General features: G+C 30.5%; 6 protein-coding genes across 8 annotated transcripts; 4 read left to right on the top strand and 2 right to left on the bottom strand.

Moving 5' to 3' along the window:
* The first annotated feature begins 6 nt into the window (after positions 1-6).
* LOC117228082 (uncharacterized) lies at positions 7-2,906 on the top strand. The gene has a single exon (XM_076528720.1). The coding sequence runs from the start codon at positions 7-9 to the stop codon at positions 346-348; it is 342 nt and encodes a 113-aa protein (XP_076384835.1). The 3' UTR covers positions 349-2,906.
* On the bottom strand, positions 2,855-6,887 carry LOC117228014 (gastric triacylglycerol lipase). Its single transcript, XM_076528719.1, has 8 exons — positions 6,164-6,887; positions 5,859-6,057; positions 5,177-5,291; positions 4,857-5,100; positions 4,082-4,246; positions 3,918-4,005; positions 3,693-3,838; positions 2,855-3,202 (listed from the first exon to the last, which is right to left on the bottom strand). The coding sequence occupies exons 1-8, from the start codon at positions 6,269-6,271 to the stop codon at positions 3,050-3,052; spliced, it is 1,218 nt and encodes a 405-aa protein (XP_076384834.1). The 5' UTR covers positions 6,272-6,887; the 3' UTR covers positions 2,855-3,049.
* A 787-nt stretch (positions 6,888-7,674) lies between these two features.
* On the top strand, positions 7,675-12,092 carry LOC117228012 (sorting nexin-25). Of its 2 annotated transcripts, XM_033483639.2 has the most exons (11): positions 7,693-8,171; positions 8,609-8,919; positions 9,000-9,169; positions 9,245-9,639; positions 9,706-10,096; positions 10,162-10,466; positions 10,549-10,806; positions 10,885-11,018; positions 11,091-11,330; positions 11,405-11,687; positions 11,758-12,092. In XM_033483639.2, exons 1-11 carry the CDS (start codon positions 7,950-7,952, stop codon positions 11,824-11,826), a joined length of 2,778 nt encoding a protein of 925 aa, XP_033339530.2. In that variant the 5' UTR covers positions 7,693-7,949; the 3' UTR covers positions 11,827-12,092. The 2 variants fall into 2 exon arrangements, with proteins under 2 accessions (XP_033339532.2, XP_033339530.2); XM_033483641.2 differs by lacking the exon at positions 10,549-10,806 and having other exon boundaries at positions 7,675-8,171.
* Positions 12,093-12,415: 323 nt separating this feature from the next.
* l(3)80Fg (dnaJ homolog subfamily C member 16 l(3)80Fg) lies at positions 12,416-17,408 on the bottom strand. Its single transcript, XM_033483638.2, has 12 exons — positions 16,925-17,408; positions 16,655-16,721; positions 16,384-16,577; positions 16,012-16,292; positions 15,738-15,928; positions 15,320-15,654; positions 14,936-15,239; positions 14,723-14,871; positions 14,427-14,651; positions 14,148-14,361; positions 13,962-14,069; positions 12,416-13,880 (listed from the first exon to the last, which is right to left on the bottom strand). Exons 1-12 carry the CDS (start codon positions 17,176-17,178, stop codon positions 13,755-13,757), a joined length of 2,448 nt encoding a protein of 815 aa, XP_033339529.1. The 5' UTR covers positions 17,179-17,408; the 3' UTR covers positions 12,416-13,754.
* A 1,001-nt stretch (positions 17,409-18,409) lies between these two features.
* Positions 18,410-19,470, top strand: LOC117228008 (MICOS complex subunit Mic10). 2 transcript variants are annotated; one of them, XM_033483630.2, is made up of 4 exons: positions 18,410-18,574; positions 18,635-18,717; positions 18,810-18,857; positions 19,208-19,470. In XM_033483630.2, exons 2-4 carry the CDS (start codon positions 18,639-18,641, stop codon positions 19,354-19,356), a joined length of 276 nt encoding a protein of 91 aa, XP_033339521.1. In that variant the 5' UTR covers positions 18,410-18,574; positions 18,635-18,638; the 3' UTR covers positions 19,357-19,470. The 2 variants fall into 2 exon arrangements, with proteins under 2 accessions (XP_033339521.1, XP_033339520.1); XM_033483629.2 differs by having other exon boundaries at positions 18,410-18,717.
* A 999-nt stretch (positions 19,471-20,469) lies between these two features.
* Positions 20,470-24,934, top strand: rb (adaptor related protein complex 3 subunit ruby). The gene is made up of 10 exons (XM_033483598.2): positions 20,470-20,780; positions 21,079-21,154; positions 21,223-21,804; positions 21,881-22,177; positions 22,274-22,541; positions 22,624-23,343; positions 23,420-23,716; positions 23,796-24,067; positions 24,133-24,497; positions 24,567-24,934. Exons 1-10 carry the CDS (start codon positions 20,647-20,649, stop codon positions 24,712-24,714), a joined length of 3,159 nt encoding a protein of 1,052 aa, XP_033339489.2. The 5' UTR covers positions 20,470-20,646; the 3' UTR covers positions 24,715-24,934.
* Positions 24,935-24,988: the final 54 nt, after the last annotated feature.

Consider the following 24,988-nt stretch of genomic DNA (forward strand, 5'->3'; position numbering starts at 1 on the left):
TGTTACATGTATGAATTACAAGACAAACTTGCGATGCTCCGTATTGATCCTCTATTGAACATCAGCTCAAGAAATCGAGGTTATCATAACAATGTTTTTTTAATGACGTACTCCGAAGAGAATGAGAACGACAATAATTATAACGAATATCGGTTATCGCCACCTTTTCCATTCCGATACGAAAGTCCGATATGCTCCAGTTCTCTAAGTATCACTGATGTTACTTACGGCTCTAGCAATAACAATGAGATCATCAGCAACTATGATCAACACAATTACGATGATGAGGAAGATGAAAGTCCCAAGAAAGGACTCTTGAAGCAAATGTTTTGCCTTCCATTAAATTAAGCTAAATAAGGCTTGTTTAATATTACAAAATTGCCTCTAATCAATAGTTAATATAAATTTTGTAGATTGCAAGAGATTTGAAAACGTGTAACGACGTTGAAGTTTACAGAATCCTTATATTAAGTATTGGAAGAAAAAAAAGTACTTAATTTGCGCCACGTATTATACGATCATATTGAGACTCTTCTTTCACATGGTGCTGCAAGTAAACGTATTAATGGGTATTATTTTCAGCTATTTTTAGATGAGAAATGAATTAAAATGGAAAATGTACCTGACTGCTCGATTAATCTCGTAGATAATATGTCATTCCGTTATGCAGTCGTTCTATTAAATACTTACAAGCATTATACGATCCTATTATATCGCTTGCATGAACGTATTCACTGAAAACAATAGCAACAATATATTTCTAACAAACTAATATCTATTTAAGAAGAACACTGTATATTATAGATTAATTACGTTTTAAAAGAATACAGAAAACGTACGTATATTTCTAAAAGAACTAATTTTTTTTCTACATTTCTTTTCTCTTTTCTTTTTTATACAGACTGTTTGAATCTATAATATATAAATATATATGTATGTACATATATTAATAATAAATATATATATACATATATATACATATTACTCAACACTTTTAAAAGAGAAATGTTGATCACAATGTATATTAAAAAGAATTTTAATCACATCACATTATAAGCGTTATAAATTTTTTCAAATAATTTTGTTCATGAGTTACGTGCTCCAAGAACGTGAAAGTTACACAGTAAACAATTTTGATGCAGGACGCATTTCCGTATTGTTAAAATAAAAATAAATGATGACTACGAATCAAAAATTGCACAAAATAAGAAAATGTTTTTTCCTTAATAATTTAATCCAATGTTGTTACAGATTAAATTAAACGTTATAGGAATATATTCAACAATTTTTACAAAATATTTACATTGTAATAAAATAGAATAAATGTCTTCCACTACCATACCTTTTTGTACCCATTAGGAATTCCAAATGTTACTGGTTTTACACGTTAGAAAAGAAGTTACAATATTTGACAAATAATTTTATAAGAAATAATCACAGAAAGCATCTAATTTTGTGCAATTTAAACAATCGAATATATTTAAGTTACTTTTTAAGTGTTAATACTCTAACAAAATTGTTTACTGCTGACAGTTGTTCGTTCCTGTGATTATTATAAATATAGAAAACTGTTAAAAATCTTGATAAAAGAACTAGAGAGTTATGAGATTTGACATGAACTTAGGGTAATTCGAAAGGAATTTAGAGTAAGGACACACACACGAAAATAAAATTGCCAAAACACATGATATAAAAACGTTTTATAGAAAATTAGTAATTATCTTTAAATTGTTATATGCCAGATATGTATACTATATTATACAGAGTGAGACATTTCGATTCAATTAACAAAATCAGTTGATATCTTTTATGTTACCTGTAATATACATATATTGTATTAAATATATACGTAAAATAAAAACTATTATTTTAGTTTACAACTTTGATATTGGAATATAAAAATAAATTAATATAATTTTGTTTTTATTATTTAAGTATAATAAAGTAATAGTTACCATGTTCCTATAGTCACATGTAATGATAATCTCCGTGTTATCATTTTTCTTTGAAAAAATACCTTATTTCGCTTGAACATCAATAAATAAAATGTATTTTTACATTCCATACAATTTTGTAAAAGGAAAAACATATCAATGGAAACTTAAAAGAGAATAAAATTATTTAATATTTACACTATTATATAACAAATAATTAACATTGTAGAGATACATGGTGTATTAATTACATATATCGTTTCATTTAAGTGCCTCGCCCTGTATACTAAATGTATATATATTTATGCATGTGCACACACATAGACATGAATGTTATTATACTTCGTTTTAATGAAATCATATATAAAAGAATATAATGACTTTCGGTACTTTATACGTATAACATAACGTAATTACTTTATGACAAATGATAATATTGTTTTATTATTCATCGAAGCTGGATTAAAAAATTGCTGCTCTTAATTTTTATTCACTGAAATCATTTATATTTTTATTATTTCTTCATGGTGAATTGAAAAAAAATATTTTTCGTGTGTCAGAAAGTATGTTCCAAACGGCAGTTCCAAGAGTATATTTAAAAATATATTAATGAAAATAGCTTTTACTGCAAGTAAAGACTATGGGATACATTATAAAATGAAAAAAACTATGTTATTTAAATATTCTACTGTTAGCGCTCAAAATAAGAAAGAGAAATGCTTGTTATCATTTACATATATGAAAAGAATTTAAAAGCAATGTATGCTTTGTTATTTGAAACTTAGTTTTCCAACACGTTGATATCTTCCTGTCTGAGAACAAATTGTACAACACTGTAGTTATTAATTTCACGTAATAATATCCAATACGTATCGGTTAGTAACTGAAAGTTAATCTTATAATTGAAACAAAAACAGAACTTTGTGTAGTGCGTTTTATTTATAATAAAATATTTAAAAAAAATTCAGAAAATGTGAATTCTTAAAGACTGCACGAATATAACTTTACACCCATATACAACAGTTCTTTAACAAAAACTCGTTACTTATCATTTTATTTAATTCTGTTTATTATGATTATATCGCATTCACTTCACTCTCTTGTTAAGTACGACTTCACTTATAAACTGTCAATAATTTTAATATAGGCTCATATATGAATTTCACGGAAGATTTTCCCCATAGAAAATCATAATGATTAAAGGTTGGAGTAGATAATTCTTCATGGAACACCACATTACTAAGTTTTCTTTTAAGAAGATCGACATCCTAGAGAAAAGCAGTAATATATTTATTAACAATAGTGTCACATATCTTAGTATTACTTTACAGAGACATGCAAATTACTAAATTTAATATTATCTTTTATAGTTTGTCAGAGTGTTACAAAAGTATTAAAAAATTATTATAACAAAGAAAAACTATTACCATTTACAAATATTTATAAATGTAACATCGTTTACGAAAGAATTCTTCACATTCATTTAAATATTAATCTATGAATTTGCATACATTAACAATAGTGTCATATCTTAGTATTATTTTACAGAGGCATGCAAATTACTAAATTTAATATTATCTTTTATAGTTTGTCAGAGTGTTACAAAAGTATTAAAAAATTATTATAACAAAGAAAAACCATTTACAAATATTTATAAATGTAACATCGTTTACGAAAGAATTCTTCACATTCATTTAAATATTAATCTAAGAATTTGCATACACCTACAATTTTTCATGTACAAAAAGGATTCACTACCTTTGGCGTCGCTAATAGATCATGATCACTACTGAAAAGTGCGATTGGAGCAGCGACTTTGCTCAAATCATACTCTGGCGGTACCGAAGAATTATACAGTCGATAATTCTTCTCTTTACTATCGTAATCGAACTGTGCAAAGTGGTCTGAAACATTCATTCGCGTTTTTGTAAAGCGCCCCGTTTCCCGCAGTCTCGCGAAGCTCCCATCGTTTTTCATACTTACCTTTCCGTATATATCCCTGACCGAAATGAACTGCTTGTTTCCAAGAAGCTCCCGCTGGTATGTGGCCAGTAATTACCGTCAGATTCTCCTGAAAATCAAAGAAGCTGTCAGGCGAATTATCCAGCGAACAATCACAGAATTATTTATTGGACATTCGACTTTACCGCGCTCAAGTCCAACTGACTAAAACCGGCCACAAAAAACAGAACATTACTGCAGAAAAACGGTGTGATCGATTGCACTTGCTCTTTGCAAAACAGATTCGCCACGAACTTCTCCCAGCTGGAACGTGTACGCATTTCTGGATATCCGAATTTCTCACCAATCCTCTAGAAAAACAACTGACGAACCTTCTAAATAAACCATAAACACCCACGCTCAAATAATGAACGTTGTAGTTAATAATCATAATTAAATAATAATTTGATAAGCAAAGGAAAATGAAAGATAGAGTGCTATATTTAATATATAGTTATTATATATTATATATTTATTTATATATAATTTATTCATAATTATATATAATATAATAATTAATATATTAATAATATATATTATATACTATTATATATAATAATATAATAATAATAAATAATATATTATATATATTAATAATATATATAATTATAAATATTTATATAATTATATATAATTTCTTTTTTTCTACTTATCCTCGACACTTTTCTTTAAGTAATCGTAGCGAACACAAATGTGCAGTATAAATGCATGCAGTTCAGAGTTTCTATTCAAATATGTATAAATGTTAAGCATCTTGAAATCATATGCAAGATAACGCGAGAGTGCTCGAAGGCGATTCATATCATTCATTGAGAAAATTGGATGCTTTCTCGAATGCGTTTCATAGATGAGTGTAATGTAATCGGGCATCGCGTCACGGTCATTTTACGCAATCGTAAAAAGATTTCACGTACAACTTACCACGCCCATGTATGTTAATTTAGCCAGTTTTGTAATCGGCCCGCGCATATTCCCGGTAAAAGAGACAGGAGCAAGGCCGACCATTAAAGCGATTTTCTCATTGTACTCCGGCCTTTGCGACATCATTACCCAAAATTGAGTTGTGCCCTGCGAGTGGCCGATGTAAAAAACTCTTTCATGTTTAGTCCGACCGAGTATGTAATCGATTGTGGCGGGAAGATCGCGAATGCCGAGCTCGTGGTAGCTGAAAGAAAAATCAGGTTGAATTTCAAAAAGAACATGTGACACAAATAACATCACAGTTGTTGCCAGTTGCACACCTGAAATCCCAAAAACGGCGATCGGTCGAAACGAGCGTCCTATGGTTCTTCGAATAAACGTTGCCTCTGTTGTTCCCGAGCCATACATCGTATCCCGCATCTGCCAATAAGTACCCTGAAAACAGCAAAACAAAGCAGTTGCAAATTATTTGGCACTTTCAAAGTGAAATCCAGTGTGTTCATGGCTGTAATAGTAGGCCATCCCACACAGTGCGAGGTCGTCCACCATTGTAGAATAATAATCTTTGATACCGCTAAACAATTCAATCTCCCGAACTGTAACATAGAAATACAACTTTGCAGATTTGTTGTAGGAAATTTTTTAACGACTGGTGGAACCGCTTGATCTATAAATAGAGCTTTGTAACACTACGAATTGACGTTTCGTGGAAGTGCATAATTTGTCACGTTGTAATCACGTTTTTCGACAAACACGCTGAGAATTAATTGCACGGTCCTGCTTAATAAGTCAGTAAAGCATTAAAGTGTTTTTATAATTTTATTGTATTTTATTTATTGCATTAATGCGGCGTCTTGTTTAATAACTGTTTTTTTATGTAACTATAATTTCAAAAATTTAATACAACAATCCGCGATCTACCTGTTCAATTACAAATACAAGATAGTAAAATACTGGACAAAAATGCACATTAAATATCATCGTACACGGGTATTTAATTACCTAACGAGTTAGATGGTCCTAAGAGGATCCAATCCGCGGAACTTCCGGCCAAGCCGTGCTGCACCAAAATCGGCGGCCTCCTCGAGATTGTCTTATTATTTCGTCCATAGGGAATGCGATGAATCTCTAAAATGTACCCATCCTCCGTAATGACTTTATGAGTTTCCATCGGGTAACCGTGTTTTCGTATAAGGTCTGGCTAATGAAATAAAACTATTTATTAAGAAGATGAACGCAGCATCGGTGCCGCGTCACGTAGACGTAGCAGTGTATTAAATAAAAAAAGAAACGTAAACAACACTCACTCCCATAAGTTCCATATCCGGATGCTTTTTTCCTTTGCGAAAACCGGTGATGAAAGAAATATTCATCGCGAATAATTGCAGAACGACGAGACTGCGCAACAACGACATCGTGTTTCAAATAAATCGTTGATGATAAAACGTGAGTATTTTATAGGAGACGGCGGCTTGAACAGGTGTGCTCATGGTGCATGGTTCGTTTATCCTGTGTTCCCGACCTTTAACGTGTACATCGGCATTGCTTAGCAAATGGAAAGTGCAGTAGGAACGGATAAATGAAACCGATCAAGGAGAAGGTCTCTCCCACCCCACAGTGTGTCATTCACAATGTTACTTTACCAGAATTACTCTAATTTGCTCTCTCCTAATTTGTCTGGATCATCCACTTCAATTCATCTCAAACGGCTCATCGTGTTTTGCACTCACAATGGGCCTTACCTTCTTTTTATTTTGCTTCTTACGAAGCCGCCGCCATTTTTATTTATCTTAACGGTGGCCTCAAGATCTTCTTGTCGCGTTACTCTAATTTCGTTGTAACCGCTGTTACTTTCGTTGATCTCGTAGTTTTGCGTCTTTTTATCAAATTGCGTTTTAATCTTTTTACAGGTCTATTTTTAACGATTTCAAAAGTGTCCTCATTAAGGGTAATCGCTTCCACTATCCTCTTCCAGACGATTGATTTTCCTTATCTATTTTTAGGTCTCGCTGTATTTGCGCTGTAGTACCCTTGACATCTGGAACATAAAAAAAAAACCCATTGTTTTCGCTCGGAACCTGACCTCCGGCAGTATTGTGAAACTGCATACGCAATAGAGGGTGGTTGTACGCAAAGCAAGGTCGATTACATCATCATATATAACAACGACCGTTTACGAATAAGTACAAAACATGTTTATACCTCATTTAACGATTTATTTATATCCTTAACATTCATTATTTACTAGATTCAATATATGTAGGCCAATCCGAGATTATTTCGTTCTTTCTATGTGTTTAAAAAAATGTTCAGTTGAATATTTCGAGGTAAGAGTACAAGAAAGAAATAAAGTTGATAACATTGTGATCCCATTTTCCTAAATATTTATCCTAAAATATTTTGTTTTTTTTTTATTAAATTAAGGGAAACGAAAAATAAATGAGAAGCTAGACAAAAATTTATAACATTTCAGTGAAAATATAAAATGTCACAGTTAAATTTTGCAAATATAAACAAACAATTTTTAGACTTTACTATACTACTACTACTTTACTTTAGACTAATTTATTTCAATTGGTAATATAATCTAATTATCTATGTATTTTTATTCTATATTTTCGTATTTTTTGAGAATTAATTATCTTATTCTAAGATATTTTACACATACATACATTATACACACATTTATTGTAACCGTGATCATGACAGCGTGCGCACAAGTTTATTTATAGTAACATGACAGTATAAAATCTACCAACAATTTTGGTATCATAACTGAAACATATGAATATTACTTATGAAATTATATTATTTAATATTAAATACTATTAATATATACAATGTTTTCCAAACAGTTTTTGAAAACTGTAATTTTATTGGTTTTAAATCACGTGGTGAGAAAGTGTCATCTTTCGTGTGTATCTTAAACTTAAACATTAGTCCACGACTTCACGACAGTTCACGATCAACTGCGATCGACGATGACGACGGTGGTGTTATTTGCGGTCTCTTGTCATAGAACTGAATTGATTTTGCAAATACAAGATTAAAGATGTAATATTTATTGTCATATAATTAGAATAAGAAGAAACAATGGTATCGGCCGGTATTTTGTGTATTCCAATTGTTACCGCATTCTTCTATTGGAATAATTTAATATGGTGCTACATATTCGGAGTGCTAACCATATCATGTTTCTGCATGGGATGTTTGATTGTTATATTCATAAACATTGCTCTTTCTCCAAAACATCAAACTGGTGCAGGCACGTTGAAGACTGTCGCGGAGATCGATGCTTTTCATAATTTGTTAATGGTATGCACCGTATTAATATTTATTAATCGATTTACATAAACTAATTTATTTGTCACAAATACGTACACGCATAACTGATATGTTGAAAGTATCAATTTCTATATAATAATGTCAAATTTATTTTCCTGTAGATAATGTTACATTTCCTGTAACTACTGACGTTGATATACCTTTGTTCTGCCAGCTTTTTCACTGATACACACGGATAAGATAACGATTATCAGATAGAAATAATGGACATTTCTTTAGATTTATAAATTTTAGCATTCTTATCTTTTGTTCCACACGATATCTATGGTATATTTTGCAACGCACCTTGTTTTTAGAGTAGATAATCTTTGACAAGTTTAAACGTTACTCTACAGGAGGCTAATAAATATAATGTAGGCTAAATACAGTTTCTAACTATTGTCATTAATTATTCTATATAATTTCAGAAGGGATACACGATTCCAACTTCAAATCCAAAAAAGTATGCCAAGTACCCATTGGTTTTCACTCGTATGGTGGACGGAGCTCTACAGAATCTATTGGATTTAATTTTTCAAGATTTCATTGGTCTCTGGCTTAGTGAACTGGCTTTCAATTCCGAGCAAACAATAGACAATATGAAACAAGATCTATGGGGAGCAATTCAAAGTCTTCATAGCCGTTTATCTAAAGTTGATCACACAAAATTAGTTGTTTGTAACATAGTAAACAAGATAACTTTTCATTTTGAAAAGATTAGAATTGCTCAAGCAGCTTCGTATGTTCAGTCAAATTATCTTCGTTATTATATATGATAATGATTACCAAAAATTACATGTTTTCTGTATTTATGAACAGATCAGAAGGTGAAGATCCAGTATTTATTTTATCAACGCATTTAATGTCGCCTACATCTGAATTAGATTATTTGAGAAGAGTCTCTGAATTATATATTTTACTTTTGTTACCACGTTCTTATTCCCTTGTACCAATAAAATATTTATTAAGGGAAATTCTGGCATGTAAAAGTAAGTTCACCGCGCAACTTATATATTTATAGAAATATTTGTTAAATATATATTTCATTTATTATATATTTGCAGTTCTAAAACCAGCGATAGATTTAATAACTGATCCTGATTACATCAATCAAAAGATTTTATCTTATATTGATCAACAACAACTTGCTGAAGCGATGCATAGAAAAACGTACGAATATGCTGAATCGTTCGAAGACTTTATACGCATGATTAAGAGTTCTAAGGATTTAGAAGTTTTGAAACATATCAGATACAATATTGTTACCGAAATTATGCAAGCGACGACAATACAAAATGTGAAACGAGCACAAGGTTTAGATCCAGACAATAATGCGTTTGGAAAATCAGATGCTATTCAAGCTAGAAAATTAAAGAGGTATATCAGTCAACTGACGTATGCTAAAACTACATGCGAATGTCACATGCAATCATTAGGATGGAATGGATATACTGTTCAGGTTGCAAAGATAGTTTTCTTTATTGTTTGTTACTAAAAAATTATATTTGATAAAAATGTTTTGTAGGCTAATGATACATTACCATTGCAATATATCCTGGACAACGTAATTGGTCGAAGATATCTTTCACAATTTTTGGAACAAGTTGCTAGTCAAGATTTGATTGGATATTGGGCAGCTGTGCAAGAGTTACGCAATGCTGATAAGTCCCATTGGCATCAATTGGGTGCAGAAATTTTTTATACCTATATTACGTCTCCTACTGCTGAAATAAAAGTTGACAGATCTATTCGGAAAAAGATGGAGAGTTTTTTGTTAGGTGATATAGGGCCTAATGTATTCTATGAAGTGCAACATAACGTTGTTAAAATTTTGGAACAGAAATATTACCCATCGTTTGTAGTCAGTGAACAATATAAAAATATGCAACAAGCATTACTTAGTGAAAGAACAGATGGTTAGTATGAAAATCTTAGTATTATGGATGCAATTTAATTAAGCATCGTATGCATAATTTTTTAGATTTAGCAGAAGATCGTCGTATAGCAGATGGAACATTATCAGAAAATGTGTCCTTACTTGTTGGAGAACATTCAAATTACGCTCGTAGTAAATTGGATCAGTTACAAGAGAAACTGAACAACAAAATGCAGGCTTTACAAGCATTGAAAGCTTCGTTAAAACCGGAAAGCAAAGTTTTGAATCTCTTGGCTAAGGAAGTTGAGTGGTTGCAAAGTGAGAAAAGGCAACTAGAAGCACATTTAACTCATACAGAAATGTGGGCAGAGCATCTGGGTCACTGGAGAGCAGAGGTACAAAGCGCAGAAGTAAGTCAAGGATAAATTATTCATCGGTAAACAGAATAAATAAAGTCTAAATATTTTAATGGAACGAACATTTATTAAATAGATACTAGACAATGGAGAATCACCACAATTTGTTTTGGTTGTTCATATGGCCGAAGATGAAAATAATAGTGATAGTATTTGTAGTGGTTGGGTGGTGTTAAGAAAATTACAGGACTTTCAAGATTTGCACAGGAAACTTCGTCAACTCTGTTCTAATATAAAAAATTTAGATTTACCATCGCAACCTTTAAAATTTTTTGGGAAGTCTGATAAAAACACCTTAGACAAAGCAAAAATACAAATTCAAAAATATTTAAATGCAAGTCTTTTAAGTATTATCTATATTTAATACACTATTATTAGTCAATTCAACTAATAATGCATTCATTATTTTCAGTTTATTTTAGAAGATGAAAAACTCAATCAAAGCGAAGCATTATATACGTTTCTTAGTCCAAGTTCAGAACACTTGAAACATGCGCCACCATCTCCTAAAAAATCTCGTTTTTCCTTATCAACGTTATTTAAAACGTATGAAAGTATATATTTGATTTGGAATACTATATATAATGCCACAATAATCATTTGAAATTGTTATATTAGGTCTAGTACTAGCAGTGATATTCGTGATAAGGATGATGAAGAGGATTACTCTCTTTTGTTAGATGATACTGATAGTGCACGATCAGTTACAGACGGATACTTAAGTTCCAATAAAGATGCAATAGCAGAACCTCTATACACACTTTTGGGTGAAATTTTTGATTTAAGAGGGGTATTTCGGTGGCTGAGGCGATCATTAATTATTTTCGTTCAAATTACTTATGGTCGAACAATCAATAGGTATAAATTATAATTTTTTAGAATTGTCCTACTGATTACGTACTATAGACAGAAGCATATAATACACTTTTTAGACAAATCAGAGACACTATTGCGTGGATATTCTCAGAACCAATGCTTCATTACTATGTGCAATTATTTACAAAATCTTGGTGGCCAAATGGCCACTTAGTATCTGCTAATGTTCTTCGTTCGGATGAAGAAAAATTAAAGACGCGAGGTGAAGCGCGAAGACAGTTCTTAAACAATGTACCTGAAGTATTAACCAATTTGGTTGGCGCTCGAAGCGCGGAACGTGGGGCGATTAAAATTTTCGATTCTTTGCAAAATGTGAATTTAAATAAACAATTATTTTATGTAAGTAACTCTTTATGATAAAGTTTATAATTTTTAACTGCTCTGTCAGATACATAATTTTTTGTTACAGGATATCTTTGAGATTGTGATGTACGAAGTGTTTCCAGAATTGACAGGAATAAAACATTCATTGCAGTGAAATATACCTCTATGAGTACTTTTTATACGTATTGTTTAGAAATTACTCCTTACACTTTGTAAAATCAAACCGACAGAAATTTGCTCACATATCTTTATTTCGCCATGTTTTAAATATTTTCATAGAATGTATACACAATGTAAACAATTTTTTTTATACATCGCTCTTTTCCATGCATTTAAAGATTTAGAAGATAATTTTGTAAAATATGATTGAAATGTACATACAATGAACATAATAAATATTTATTTTCAGTCATCACATAAGCCAAGTCATTTCTTACCATGATACGCGTTATATACACGAATATGTTGAATTTCCTTAATAAGACATTCATAAAGTATCACATGTGCGTTGTTGTTTGTATAAGAAATTGGAAATGTATCGATAGAAATTTGTATTCTGCAATATAACATTCCTTGATTTTATTTTTTAAAGAGATTATAGACTGACCATATTTTTCTAGATTAAATTCTATATATATTACTATATATGTCGTTATATAAAATCTTTTAATTTGTAAAACAATATCAATCTTTAAAACAAACAATAAATAAAAGGCACCCAATAAATAAAATACACCATGATATATTACCCCTTTATACTTTAATTTACAAATATAATTCATTTCATATATAATTTATAATAACATAAAAATAGGTATATATCAACGATGAACATATACTATATATACTATTTTACTTAACTGAAGTATAAAAGTGACATTATTTATGTGATGACTCGGTATTCAAATGAGTAACGTTGTGATATCGACTTTCTTAATTATTCAAAATATAATTTAAAGATATACATCACTTAAGTATAGCTGAAAAGGGACTAGTTTTTGTATTATTTAATATTAAAGTATTGTTCTATGAGAATATTAACCATTCTCTTTCGATCAACTATAAAGTATCTATTTTTTTAATCTGCATATGACTTGTATAAAGCACGTATCATTAGTTATTATTGTTATTTTTATTATTATAATTATGAATTTTCGCTTAGAACGAGTTAATAGACGTAGAAATATGTTTGTTGCCAGTTTCTACGGTAAATAAAAATATAAGATTCAAAAAATGTACAAGATAACATAAATATATGTCCGCGGGAAAGACAAAAATACATTCTTAAATATAAACGCGATATACACAAAGTTTGATAGTAAAATTCTTTGCTGTGTTATATCTTTTTTCCAAATCCATATTAAATATAAAATTAATAATAAAAATTATCATGACAAATATATAATTGGTAATGACGTTACACTTATAAAGATACAATCAATATTGAATTGTGTGACAAAGTATACGGATTAGTTTAAACAATTTCGAAGTATTCAGAAAAAGATAACATATCGATCAAAAATTACCTATGGTCAGGAACATTTATTTTATCAAACTTAATATGTATAATATGGAAAGTAAAGATTGCTCTAATGTTTGCATAATGTCTTACATTATGTCAAGAGAAATCGAAATGAATGGAAATTATTGACATATTACAAATATATAAATATACAGTGCCTAATATTTAAACACAAATAATATAAATACTGTTATGTCTTTAATGGCATCGACTAGAATTATTTAAGGTAATATTAAAAATTCAGAGATTATCGTTACTTACAATAACTGATCCAAATAATGTAAATGTTTAAATCTACCAGAATTTTATCGACTATGATGATATAGTATGAAATTTTTTTCAATTGCAGTAAATGGAGTATCTAAAATCTATGTATACGGAACATCGTGAGTAACTTTAGAAATTATGTTTCATATACAATGAATATGTTTTAAGTTTGGACAAAAGTAAAGATGTATCTCTTCAATTATTGGACTTCCAATTGAAATATGTTGACTAGTTGGATCCCTTTCGCTATTGCTAAAAGTATACACATTACAAGAATGCATACCAGTGTTTAATTACTTGGCAGTGAATTCGGGCCAATAGTTTACATAATAACGATGTGTTAAACCTTCAAATAATCTATCTAGCCACATAGGTAGACCATCCAAAAGATTATCTTGATACAAAACATTGTTTCCACACTGTAAAGATAATAATTTACATAAATTATTCAGACTTTATTTTGTTAACAAAACTTCTACCGAATTATATTTATTTGATACCTCATCTTCAGAAAGGTCGGATTCATTAGAACTGTTAAAACCAATAAATGCACCAGCTTCAGCGTCATCTACTCTTCTCGTTAATTGTTTTGTCATTCGTTCCATTCGCTACAAATATAATTACTGGTGACCATTCTTTTATTTTTAAGTGTAAGGTACTTATAAATAAATTTTTTCAATATACACCTTGGAACCTTTGCCTTTACTGCATTCTGGATGTTTGGCATGGTACATACAAAAATATTTACGGTGCCCATTTAATGATAGTACAGTGCCAACACAATTTTTGGCATTTATATTTAATTCTTTTTGTTCTGGCAAAGTGAGGGATAGCAACTTTTTATACCAATCTAGTCCTCTCTCAAGAGACATGTGCCCAAACATAAGGGTCTTATTTTTTCTGTATTAAAAAAACAGAATAGATTTATTTTGATATAATGATAAAATTGAACTTTATCAACTTACCTATAAGGCCACACAGCTTTATGAAAAGCTGGTAATAATTTTAGTCTACTTTGAGCATCAACTAATAGTATAATGGTTCTACAGCCTGGTTTTAATAGTCGAACTAAACCATTATATTTTTCTGCGCGTAGTTCATGTAATCGTAATTGCGGCTGTGATGGTGTTGATTTACTGGTATCCTTACATTGAGCACGTTCAGCTTGAACACTCGCTTCTTCTAATTTCCTACAATAAAATATTATATTCAGAAACTTGATTTGTGGTGTCAATTTTTTTTCTAATTTTTAATTACTCACACTAAGTATGACATTCCGTATCCAGCAGCACCGATTAATATTAGAGTAGCAATTACGGATACTAAAGGCAAAATCTGCTCTTTAGTAAGACTATCCGATATATAATCTACAGCTAACAATGCCTTGCCAATAAGTTTATCTACAGTACCCTGTAGAACAAATTAAATTGAAATAGCTATGCACGTTAAGCTTCTAAAAGATTCAGGTATTTACCTGTGCATGTTCATCAGCTAATTCTCCTACAACTGCAGCATACGACAATGCTTCAGTTGCTCGCAATAATCTTTGTATAGTCTGTTCCAAATTTCGACGTGTTTCGTTCCACTGATTCTCATCTTGAGCTGCTTCAACCCAACCAGTGGGCAACCACTCGTACTTTAGATGATTTGCATCTCTTCTCCAGATAATGACAATATGTAACAGAGGTTCTAACGGACTGCCTTCGCCCGTTGACAGTGCTGATACAAACTCTGGTTGTGTATCTTTAAATACATATGTGTATCTGACTCGCTCAGTGCTATAAATTTGAATGAAGCAACTGTTATATGTTGACATAGTTCTTAAATGAATTTAACTATACACCCACGATAATATTACCTGTAAGACGATTCTAGAGCTGCCTGTCTAAATTTATGTCTTGCAAAATCATGAAGAGGGTTATTTTGTTGAGATATTAAAACTGCACACAATCGTTTTTGTGGTCTTAACCATTCAGGAGGGCAAACAGAGTCTAACATTGCTTGGTTTGAAAGTCTTGGTAAAGCAAGGAATTTATTGTTTGATATAATATTGTGCATTGTATCACTAGATATATCCTTCATACTAACGGATGCCATAGGTTTCTCAGAATTTTCGTTGAACAACAACAGAGTATCTAAGTCCGCAGAAATCTTATACTTTGTTACGATAGATTCAGTGTCTTCGTTTCCAGTCTATAAAAATTAAAGTATACCACACTGAAAGGTTAAATACTTCTTAAAATACTTAATCATACAATTCAATATAAAATCTTTACCTGAACAAAACCAAATGCAACGCGATCTCTGTAGTAAAATGCAATAAATAGATATCGTAATCGTATAGATTCTTTCCTATCAAAAATTAAAGCTCGAATTCGATTATCTAACCATCCTGAGAGAAAATTGTCTACATTGTTTTCATTTATGGTAGGTATCAATTTGTATGGGAATTTGCTGCGTAAGAAGTCTGAAATATAAAAATCATTTAAAATTCAAGACTGAAAATCGGTATATTACTTAAAGTACTCAATTTAGATTTCAAATACACACCAACAATCTTCTGCACACTGAAAAGAGATTCTTTATACACACTGGTACGACCCTCTATTGTCACGACAAGGCATGGCACAGAATGAATACTTAATCTTCTTGCCAAAGCAGATTCTTTCTCAGCATGTGCAGTTGCTAAACCAAGACCCAACGGTTCTAACTCGTCAACCAAACGGCGCCATGTTGGTTCTACTTGCAAACATGCAAAACACCAATCCGAATAAAATAACATTATATAAGGTGTACGAAAAGTTTTTGGTATTATTACATTTTCAAATGATCTGCAATAAATATATTTATATTTAAAATATCACAGGGGATAACACAAATGCATCGAATTTGGATAAATTCTCTCATGAAACATGTACAAACCGATATGTGATGCTCATCTTATAAAAGAGTGAAATATCTCGAGTTTGATAATGGTATTTGAAATTTCCACCAAAAAATTCTTCCAATGGATCGAGAGCATTATATTGACTACTATCTCTTCTTTGCCTGGGAATACTTTCTTCTGTAATTCCATGATTATCAAATTTTTTTCTCCTTTCCGGATCTGTCAAAATCTGTGGAAATAAGCGATTAACATGACATCCATTAAATCATACATAATGTATCCTACTTGACAGAACATTAATTTTACCTCATACGCCTTTGTGATTTCTACAAATTTATTTTCTGCAGCAGGATGATCAGTTTTATCAGGATGCCTAAAGAAGTGACATGTAATTTGTAAACATTAAGTAGATATTTTGATGTTTGTGATGAGTACAATACTAAATATAAAATGTTATTTTTATTAATAGTACGGCTTTTTCATATATAAATCGATTGTAGGACATGGAAAATCAAGACTAGACGTCCGCATTTCGACAATAAATAAAATATCATAATCACACCGAGAGATAATTACCATTCTTTCACAAGATTTTTATACGCCTTTCGAATTTCTTGTAAGGTTGCACGTTTGTGGACACCTAAGATTTTATACGGGTTTCCCAATGATTCGATCCCACCAGCCGACGACAATAAATTAGTTGTTATAATGAAAATCACGATAAAAAATGAGAACCTCATTAATAATTCTATATTAACCACTCTTCTGTTAATATTATCCGATCGTTTGCTTACTGACTCCGAGGTTCTTAAAAAATTAATCGATAACATTATTTGTGATACAGTTTTAACGTGCGTGTATGTCTATCGAATTATACACTTTAACATGAAGTCAACATGGGCTAAAACTATCCCGTTTTCTCTTTACAATGTTTAGCAAACATGTTCAGCACAAATTTTGGCTTATTTTTACGCCGGAAACTCTGTCATTGCAGATTTATAGTGATGTTTCTGCATGACCATGTTGTCAAATCGGATATATACAGTGGACATTAAATCCTAGAATGCTCTAGTAGAAGGGTAGGATCGATTACAAGAGGGCGCTAAAATAGATAAAATTTTTCTTTCCACATTTTCCAATTTATTTCTAAATATTCATTTTATGCGATACAGTAGAATAAAAGCTGCATATATCTAAGCTCGCGGAAATCCTATGATTTTATTCCTTTAATTTATAGTACATTGTAAGATCAGTCACCGAGTTTGTTAAGGCAATAAAATATGCACAGATACGACTTCTACACGTATGTATTCTTATGATAGCGTATTTACAAGGTGTACATTGTACGTAGTTTGTACCTTTGAAATATAAAAATTTAATTTTCCACAAGAAACGAATAAATAATTAATATACTTTTTAAATTAAAATCGTTTAACTATATATTTTCATTGCATTGTCACTGAGGAATAGTATACGTACAAAAGCTTCGCGTATGTTATTCAGAATATATAAATTTATAGCATATAAAAGAATATTAATAAATTTGAGAAAGTTAAATTTAGGGGGGTGATTAGAAATTTCAACACTACCTATTAAATGTAATAGGGAAAGGTCTTAAGATTAAAAGGTAAAACAGCAAGTTATGTATGTATAACTAAATACAATATACATACACACGTAATAACACATGTATGTATGTTTTTACAGTTAGAGCATTGCTCTAAGATTGTACATACATATGTATACATAATTTACAAAAATCAGCAGAATTTCAACACCCTTAGCTAGTAATTTTATGTGACAACTTTTACACAAGAAGTCACTAGTTACATAGTAATTTCATGGTTAAATTTTACCAGCTCCTAATACGACTATGAAAACGAACTATAAAATTAGAGCGAGCGGATTCTAATGAAATTAATCAATCTGCAGGGCGAAACAATTGTTCCCTTAATAAGATACTAAATAAATAACACGTAATTAGATTGAAAACAACCTCCTCCTTTATTATGTTCGAACATGTAACAATAGTATATGTACCGTATACGAATCGTCACATCTACGATTTGAATGAAATGGGAACTCTTAATCGCATTGGTATCCTCTATACCACACATTTACATTAAACATACATCTATACTACCGAAAAATATTATTAATTGAGGACACAACAAATTATTTTAATATCGCTTTGACAAATAATCAATGTTTCGATAATCTTTCACGGTATGAAATGAAACTTACGTATGACATAACATCCAATATTATAGATCGACTTTAATGCAGAAAAATGGCTGGTACTACTTGGACCGAGGACGAAATTGGGCGAAAATGGGATCGATGTTTCACAGATGCAATTTTTAAATTAGGTAAATATTATTCTCTTGTATTCGTAAATCTTATTAAGGTATGAAGAAATATTAAGTTTTTTATTGATATTAATACTGTGACGTTTTCTTAGGTGGAGGAACTTTGCTCGGTGGTATATTTTCCCTGTTTTTCTTCAAACGTAAGGCACAATTACTTCAATATTCGTTTAATTACAAAGTAAGATAATTCCGTTTTTAACCATAAAAAAAGATTTATAGTTTATGTAATGCTACACCCCTTAGTCTATGTTGCCTTGACATCGATATTTAAAGACTTGATTTTGAAGGTTAAGATAACACGATTTGTGACAGAAAAATGTACTTAAATTTGTATTTTCAATGATATAGAATATGATTATACATTTCAACGTACATAATTATCCAAATTGTGATATCATATTTTTTAAAAATACATCACTGTGCACGGAAAATAGGTTATGTACCCTATCATTAACTCATATATGTTTATAAAATTGTTAATTTTTTGTAGGTAGAAAATGGCCTGTTATAACGGGAGCAGGTTTCGGATTAGGTATGGCATATTCTAATTGTCAAGAGGACTTAAATTCAACCGTAAGGCTACAAACATCTAGAGACTGCAGCAAAGTTTCTAAAGATGCAGCAAAGAAGAGTTCTTAGCGTGTTTATTTACAAAAATTGTTATGCTGTTACTGAACATGATATAACATACCAATAAACTAGTTGAACTTGTATTATATAGTATCATATAAAATAAAATCTTAATAATTTTAATTTATTATGTTCAATTTGAAAAGAATAAATTAATGTAAAACTTTTTGTTATAATTTATATTGTCTTTAACGTAGACCATTATTTTGTTCTTCATAATTCTTAATATCTTAAATAAAAAAAATTGCATTCATTATGTATAAAATAACAGATTGCCTTTACAACAAAAATATTTTTAATTGCAGTTTCACCTCTTGAAATTGAAATGAAGTAATACAATTTATTCGTTCTTTTATCATAATTACATTGACATTGTATCCAAGTTCACGTTACAAAACATAAAATGTACTGTTACGGCTCCCGTCTTATTCGTATATGAAATAATAATTAAACTGCCATCTTTAAATATTATTTCGGAGGGAGTTTCAAATTACGATAACTTCACATGTAATTACTTTATTTTGTTTATTATAAAATCAATAATATTCAAAGCTATGCGATAAAGCGCTATGTAGAAATAAAATACAAATATTAATATTAGCAACGAACGATTGAGAATCGTCGCATTTGTGGTTCAGAGCTCTTTCCGGATAAACGTACTGATTTTGATTTTGTTTATATTAAAATCCACTAGAACCTCACGCAACAGTAATAGATACGAATACAATAGTATTTACGTAATCAAAAAATATACAATTGTCATTGCAATAAAATAGTTTAAGTGTATACTTAACATTTTTTTCTGTGCAAACACCGTTGTAATAATATTATTATTTTTATTGTTATAATAAATATTATTGCTATACAAAAATATGGATGCAAAAAAAGGCACTGTTTCTAGTAACTTGTCACCAGAGAAGCTGATGGCACTATATATGTATGCATTGCTTCGTGAAAGTTTTAATATCCTAATTTCTATTTTGATAAATATTAAGTTCATTACTTACAATTACAATTTTATTTATGAGTAGTAAAACATTAATATTTATGACAAATTGGTAATGAAAACATTACATATCAAATAGTTCGTTTGAATTCTGATTCGATACATTTCGATATTTGGAACGAGTGCATTATTGCATGAGTGGTCGGATGTCGGATCGGATCTAAACATATCTAAGCAAGATGGATAGGTGCTAATCTTCAGTAAAAGCATTCTACTGTCAATTTTTAAAGAATTTTGTGAGTTATACTCTAATTCGTATCAAAATTCGTTGGTGTTAAGTAAAAAATAAGAAAATGTTGACCGCTGCTGCAAATTCAATATCAAATAACGGAGGATCTTACAGTAATGACAGATCGTCAAGTACTGCGGATCCAGAACTCGCAACTGATCCCGCTTCTGGAGGATTTTTTCACTCTGATTATAAAAAGTAAATATCTAATTCGACATTTATATTGTTCTAACCACCAATATTTTATCTGTAAAAGGTATTTCTATAGAGATCTGATGCTTTTTTTTTTAACATGACACAGTACTTCAATATTTTGAAATAAGTACAAATGTTATGAAGAAAATATTTGTATTTTTGTGACTTTATTTCACTGCTATTAAACACCTTGTATATAGCATTATGTAATTTTACTCAGTAAAATTGTTATGTATCACAATAAAATATGTTGACGCACTGTACGTAGCTATGTACTTTCAAACTATATTTTTTAAATTAGGCACGATGATTTGAAACAAATGTTGGATAGTAGTAAAGATGGACTTAAGCTGGAAGCTATGAAGCGTATAATTGGGGTAATAAACCTTTTGTATTAAATTGATCTCGTTTGAGAACAATAAATAAAATAGGATATTTCTTACAGATGATAGCAAAAGGAAGAGATGCATCAGAATTATTTCCTGCTGTAGTAAAAAATGTTGTATCAAAAAACATTGAAGTCAAGAAATTAGTTTATGTGTACTTAGTCCGTTATGCAGAAGATCAGCAAGATCTTGCACTGTTATCTATTTCTACATTCCAGCGAGCTTTGAAAGATCCTAACCAATTAATAAGAGCCAGTGCATTAAGGGTACTTTCAAGCATACGTGTATCTATGATTGTTCCTATTGTAATGCTTGCTATTAAAGATTCGGCTAGTGATATGTCGCCATATGTCCGTAAAACTGCAGCACATGCTATTCCTAAACTTTATTCACTGGACTCTGAACAGAAAGAAGAACTCATAAGTGTTTTAGAGAAGTTACTTTCTGATAAAACTACTTTAGTTGTGGGTTCGGCAGTGATGGCTTTTGAAGAGGTTTGTCCAGAGAGAATTGATTTGATACATAAGAATTACAGAAAACTTTGTAATTTATTAGTAGATGTCGATGAGTGGGGCCAAGTTATTATAGTCAACATGCTCACAAGATACGCAAGAACACAGTTTATTGATCCAAACATAGATGTGTGTATAATTTTTTTGAAATTACAGGAATTAAAATATATACGTGATTTATATTTTTTGATAATAATTTTTATAGAACGTAGAAGAAGATGAAAACCGCCCATTTTATGATTCTGATTCTGATTCGTCGAACACTAAAAAGCCAAAATTATCATTAGATCCTGATCATCGATTATTATTAAGAAACACGAAACCTCTTTTACAAAGTAGAAATGCTTCTGTGGTAATGGCAGTGTCTCAATTATACCATCATACAGCACCACGAAGTGAAGTCATAACTGCTGCTAAAGCACTGATACGATTACTAAGAGGGCATAGAGAAGTTCAGAGTGTAGTTCTTCACTGCATAGCTAGCATATCAATTACCAGAAAGGTAATGTAAGTACTAATATAATGTACTAAATAAAAATCTTATTTTTTCTAAAGTGAGAAATTTCTACACAGCATAATATTTAATGTTTTTGTGTAGGGAATGTTTGAACCATTTCTTAAGTCATTCTTTGTAAGAACTTCAGATCCTACACATATAAAGCTTTTGAAGTTAGACATCCTGACTAACTTGACAACTGAAACTAGTATTGGAGTTATACTGAGAGAATTTCAAACTTACATCTCTAGTAGCGATAAAGAATTCGTCGGAGCTAGTATACAAGCAATTGGTAGATGTGCAAGTAATATAAAAGAAGTGACTGACATCTGTTTAAATGGGCTTGTTTCACTATTAAGTAACAGGGATGGTAAATATAAATTTAATATACACTGTTTATAATTTATAGTATTTATTCATTATTTTATGTTTCTCATATCTTTTTTATTCAGAGGCTATCGTAGCAGAAAGCGTTGTTGTTATAAAGAAACTTTTACAAACTCAACCAAATGAACATAAAAATATAATAGCTCATATGGCCAAGTTAATGGATTTCATTACTATACCACAAGCTAGGGCATCGATATTGTGGCTCTTGGGAGAATATTCGGACAGAGTACCAAAAATTGCACCTGACGTTCTTAGAAAAATGGCTAAGAATTTTGTAAACGAGCAAGATATTGTAAAATTACAGATACTAAACTTAGCTGTAAAATTATGTCTGAATAATCCTACGCAGACCAAACCATTTTGTCAGTACGTTTTCCAACTTGCAAAATATGATCAAAATTATGACATCAGAGATCGCGCTCGCTTTTTAAAACGTTTTATTCTTGACGAAGATGATCCAGGAAAGAAACTTCCACAACTTGCTAAAAGAATATTTTTAGCTCCAAAACCAGCGCCAACTCTAACATCCAGGTTCAAAGACTCTGAATTTCAATTGGGCACATTGTCACATTATCTGGATATGCCGTGTGCTGGTTACCGTCCATTACCACCTTTCCCTGATGTAGCTCCAGAACCATCTGTAAGGGATGTTGTCGGACTTATTCTTGGTGGTGATATGAGAGACGTAATGGAAGAATATTATGGAAAAGATAAGAAGGACAAGAAGGGAAAAGAAAAAGAAAAACCCTTTTATAGTGACGAAGACAGTATTACAGGAGATGGTAAATTATAATTAATATTCTAATTAATATTGAATATTGTATTGAAATTTTAAATATGAAATTCATATAATTTCAGCTTTAGCCAACGAAAATGAATCTTCGGATACCTCGTCAAGTGATTCTTCAGATGATGATAGTGATTCGTCTGAATATACATCCAGCTCCAATAAATCAGAAAATGATGGCGAGAAAAAGAAATCAAATAAAGGGTCAGATGAGTCAAATAGCGAGTCTGAAAGTGAAGAATCAAATTCAGAAGAATCATCTGAAGAATCTGAAGAGGAGAGTGAAGCAGAGAAACATAAAGCTTCTAAGCAAGATACAAAAGAAAAACCGAAAAGTAACATCGATCTTCTTCTGGACTTAGACGATGGTACGATACAATAGTAAAAATAATGAAAACAAACATTTAGATAAAAATTTGTGAACTTATGTAATATATTTGATTGTAGTTATTCCCATGACACCTGTGATGCCATTAAGTACTGGAAGTCTTCTTACTCCAATGAATTCAAACATTTCTAATGATGTGAGAGAAGTGACATTATCGTTTATTCCAACAAAAAAGTCTGAATTGTTAAATAGTATTACAGGTCATGGTTTAAAAATTGAGTATAGGTTTACAAGATCACAGCATTTAGTAAGCGCTCATTTAGTTAGTATTGAATTAATATTTTCTAATGATGGTGGCAGTCCTATCAAAGAGATTCATATGGGAACAAAGGTAAATATTTACCATATTAAAAATTTGATTTATATTTACTATATTTGAGTTATATTTATTTTTAGAATGTACCAAAAGGTATGCTTTTACATGACTTTACACGAATATCACTGTTGGAAACAAACTCAAATTTATCCTCTACATTGGGTATCAATTTTAACGACTCCACTCAACCTGCAAATTTTAATATTGACTTTACAATTGCTGAAGAAACGTATTCGTGGCCAGTAACTATTAAAGCACCAATTGGAGAAATCATACGGGCAGTACTTATACCTGATGACATGTTTGTTACTGAAAAAGCAAAACTAAAAGGTATGAATGAACATACAACAAAAGTGCAATATACAGGAAATAAAAAAAATATTCCTCAAATGATTTATGAAGTAGCAAATGTTGCAATGATATCCAATACCGATGAAGAGATGAGGTTGGTAAAGATTTACTATTTATATGAAATACATAATTATATTATTATAATTCTTAATTTTATTTGTAGATTTACCGCTCACACCGTAGCCTCGAAATCATTGGTGTTAGTGACAATAAAAATGATCGGGAATGAATCTTTGGAAATATGTGTAAATTGTGAGAAATTAATCATAGGTTCTATCTTGTTAAACGAATTAAAAGGCAATTTAAAATAAATGAAATATTTTATACTTACGATCATAAATAAATAAATAAATATATATATATATATAATAAATATATTTACACTTGTATAAAACAAATACAAAACTTTTATGTTAACTAAACATATATATTTACATACACATTCAATCTCAGAAATGTATGTTTACTATCAAATATTAAAAATCAACTATAATATGTTTGTTATAATGTTATTAAAGTTTTTACAATAAATTGAAGTTATTATTTAATTAAAAAAAGGAGCCAGCCTATTAAGTTTATGTGTAT

Source organism: Megalopta genalis, chromosome 2, assembly GCF_051020955.1.
Source record: "Megalopta genalis isolate 19385.01 chromosome 2, iyMegGena1_principal, whole genome shotgun sequence".
Classification (NCBI taxonomy): domain Eukaryota; kingdom Metazoa; phylum Arthropoda; class Insecta; order Hymenoptera; family Halictidae; genus Megalopta; species Megalopta genalis.

Coding starts and splice junctions, on each gene's coding strand:
- LOC117228008 (XM_033483629.2), top strand. CDS start 18,639: ATGGCTGGTACTACTTGGACCGAGGACGAAATTGGGCGAAAATGGGAT. Junction 18,718..18,809: donor AGATGCAATTTTTAAATTAG/GTAAATATTATT, acceptor ACGTTTTCTTAG/GTGGAGGAACTTTGCTCGGT. Junction 18,858..19,207: donor TTCCCTGTTTTTCTTCAAAC/GTAAGGCACAAT, acceptor AATTTTTTGTAG/GTAGAAAATGGCCTGTTATA.
- LOC117228014 (XM_076528719.1), bottom strand. CDS start 6,271: ATGTCGTTGTTGCGCAGTCTCGTCGTTCTGCAATTATTCGCGATGAAT. Junction 4,247..4,856: donor AATTAACATACATGGGCGTG/GTAAGTTGTACG, acceptor TTGTTTTTCTAG/AGGATTGGTGAGAAATTCGG. Junction 3,203..3,692: donor ATCTATTAGCGACGCCAAAG/GTAGTGAATCCT, acceptor GCTTTTCTCTAG/GATGTCGATCTTCTTAAAAG.
- rb (XM_033483598.2), top strand. CDS start 20,647: ATGTTGACCGCTGCTGCAAATTCAATATCAAATAACGGAGGATCTTAC. Junction 21,805..21,880: donor TTATTGATCCAAACATAGAT/GTGTGTATAATT, acceptor TAATTTTTATAG/AACGTAGAAGAAGATGAAAA. Junction 23,344..23,419: donor AGACAGTATTACAGGAGATG/GTAAATTATAAT, acceptor ATATAATTTCAG/CTTTAGCCAACGAAAATGAA.
- LOC117228012 (XM_033483639.2), top strand. CDS start 7,950: ATGGTATCGGCCGGTATTTTGTGTATTCCAATTGTTACCGCATTCTTC. Junction 8,172..8,608: donor CTTTTCATAATTTGTTAATG/GTATGCACCGTA, acceptor ATATAATTTCAG/AAGGGATACACGATTCCAAC. Junction 10,097..10,161: donor ACTTAGTGAAAGAACAGATG/GTTAGTATGAAA, acceptor ATAATTTTTTAG/ATTTAGCAGAAGATCGTCGT.
- LOC117228082 (XM_076528720.1), top strand. CDS start 7: ATGTATGAATTACAAGACAAACTTGCGATGCTCCGTATTGATCCTCTA.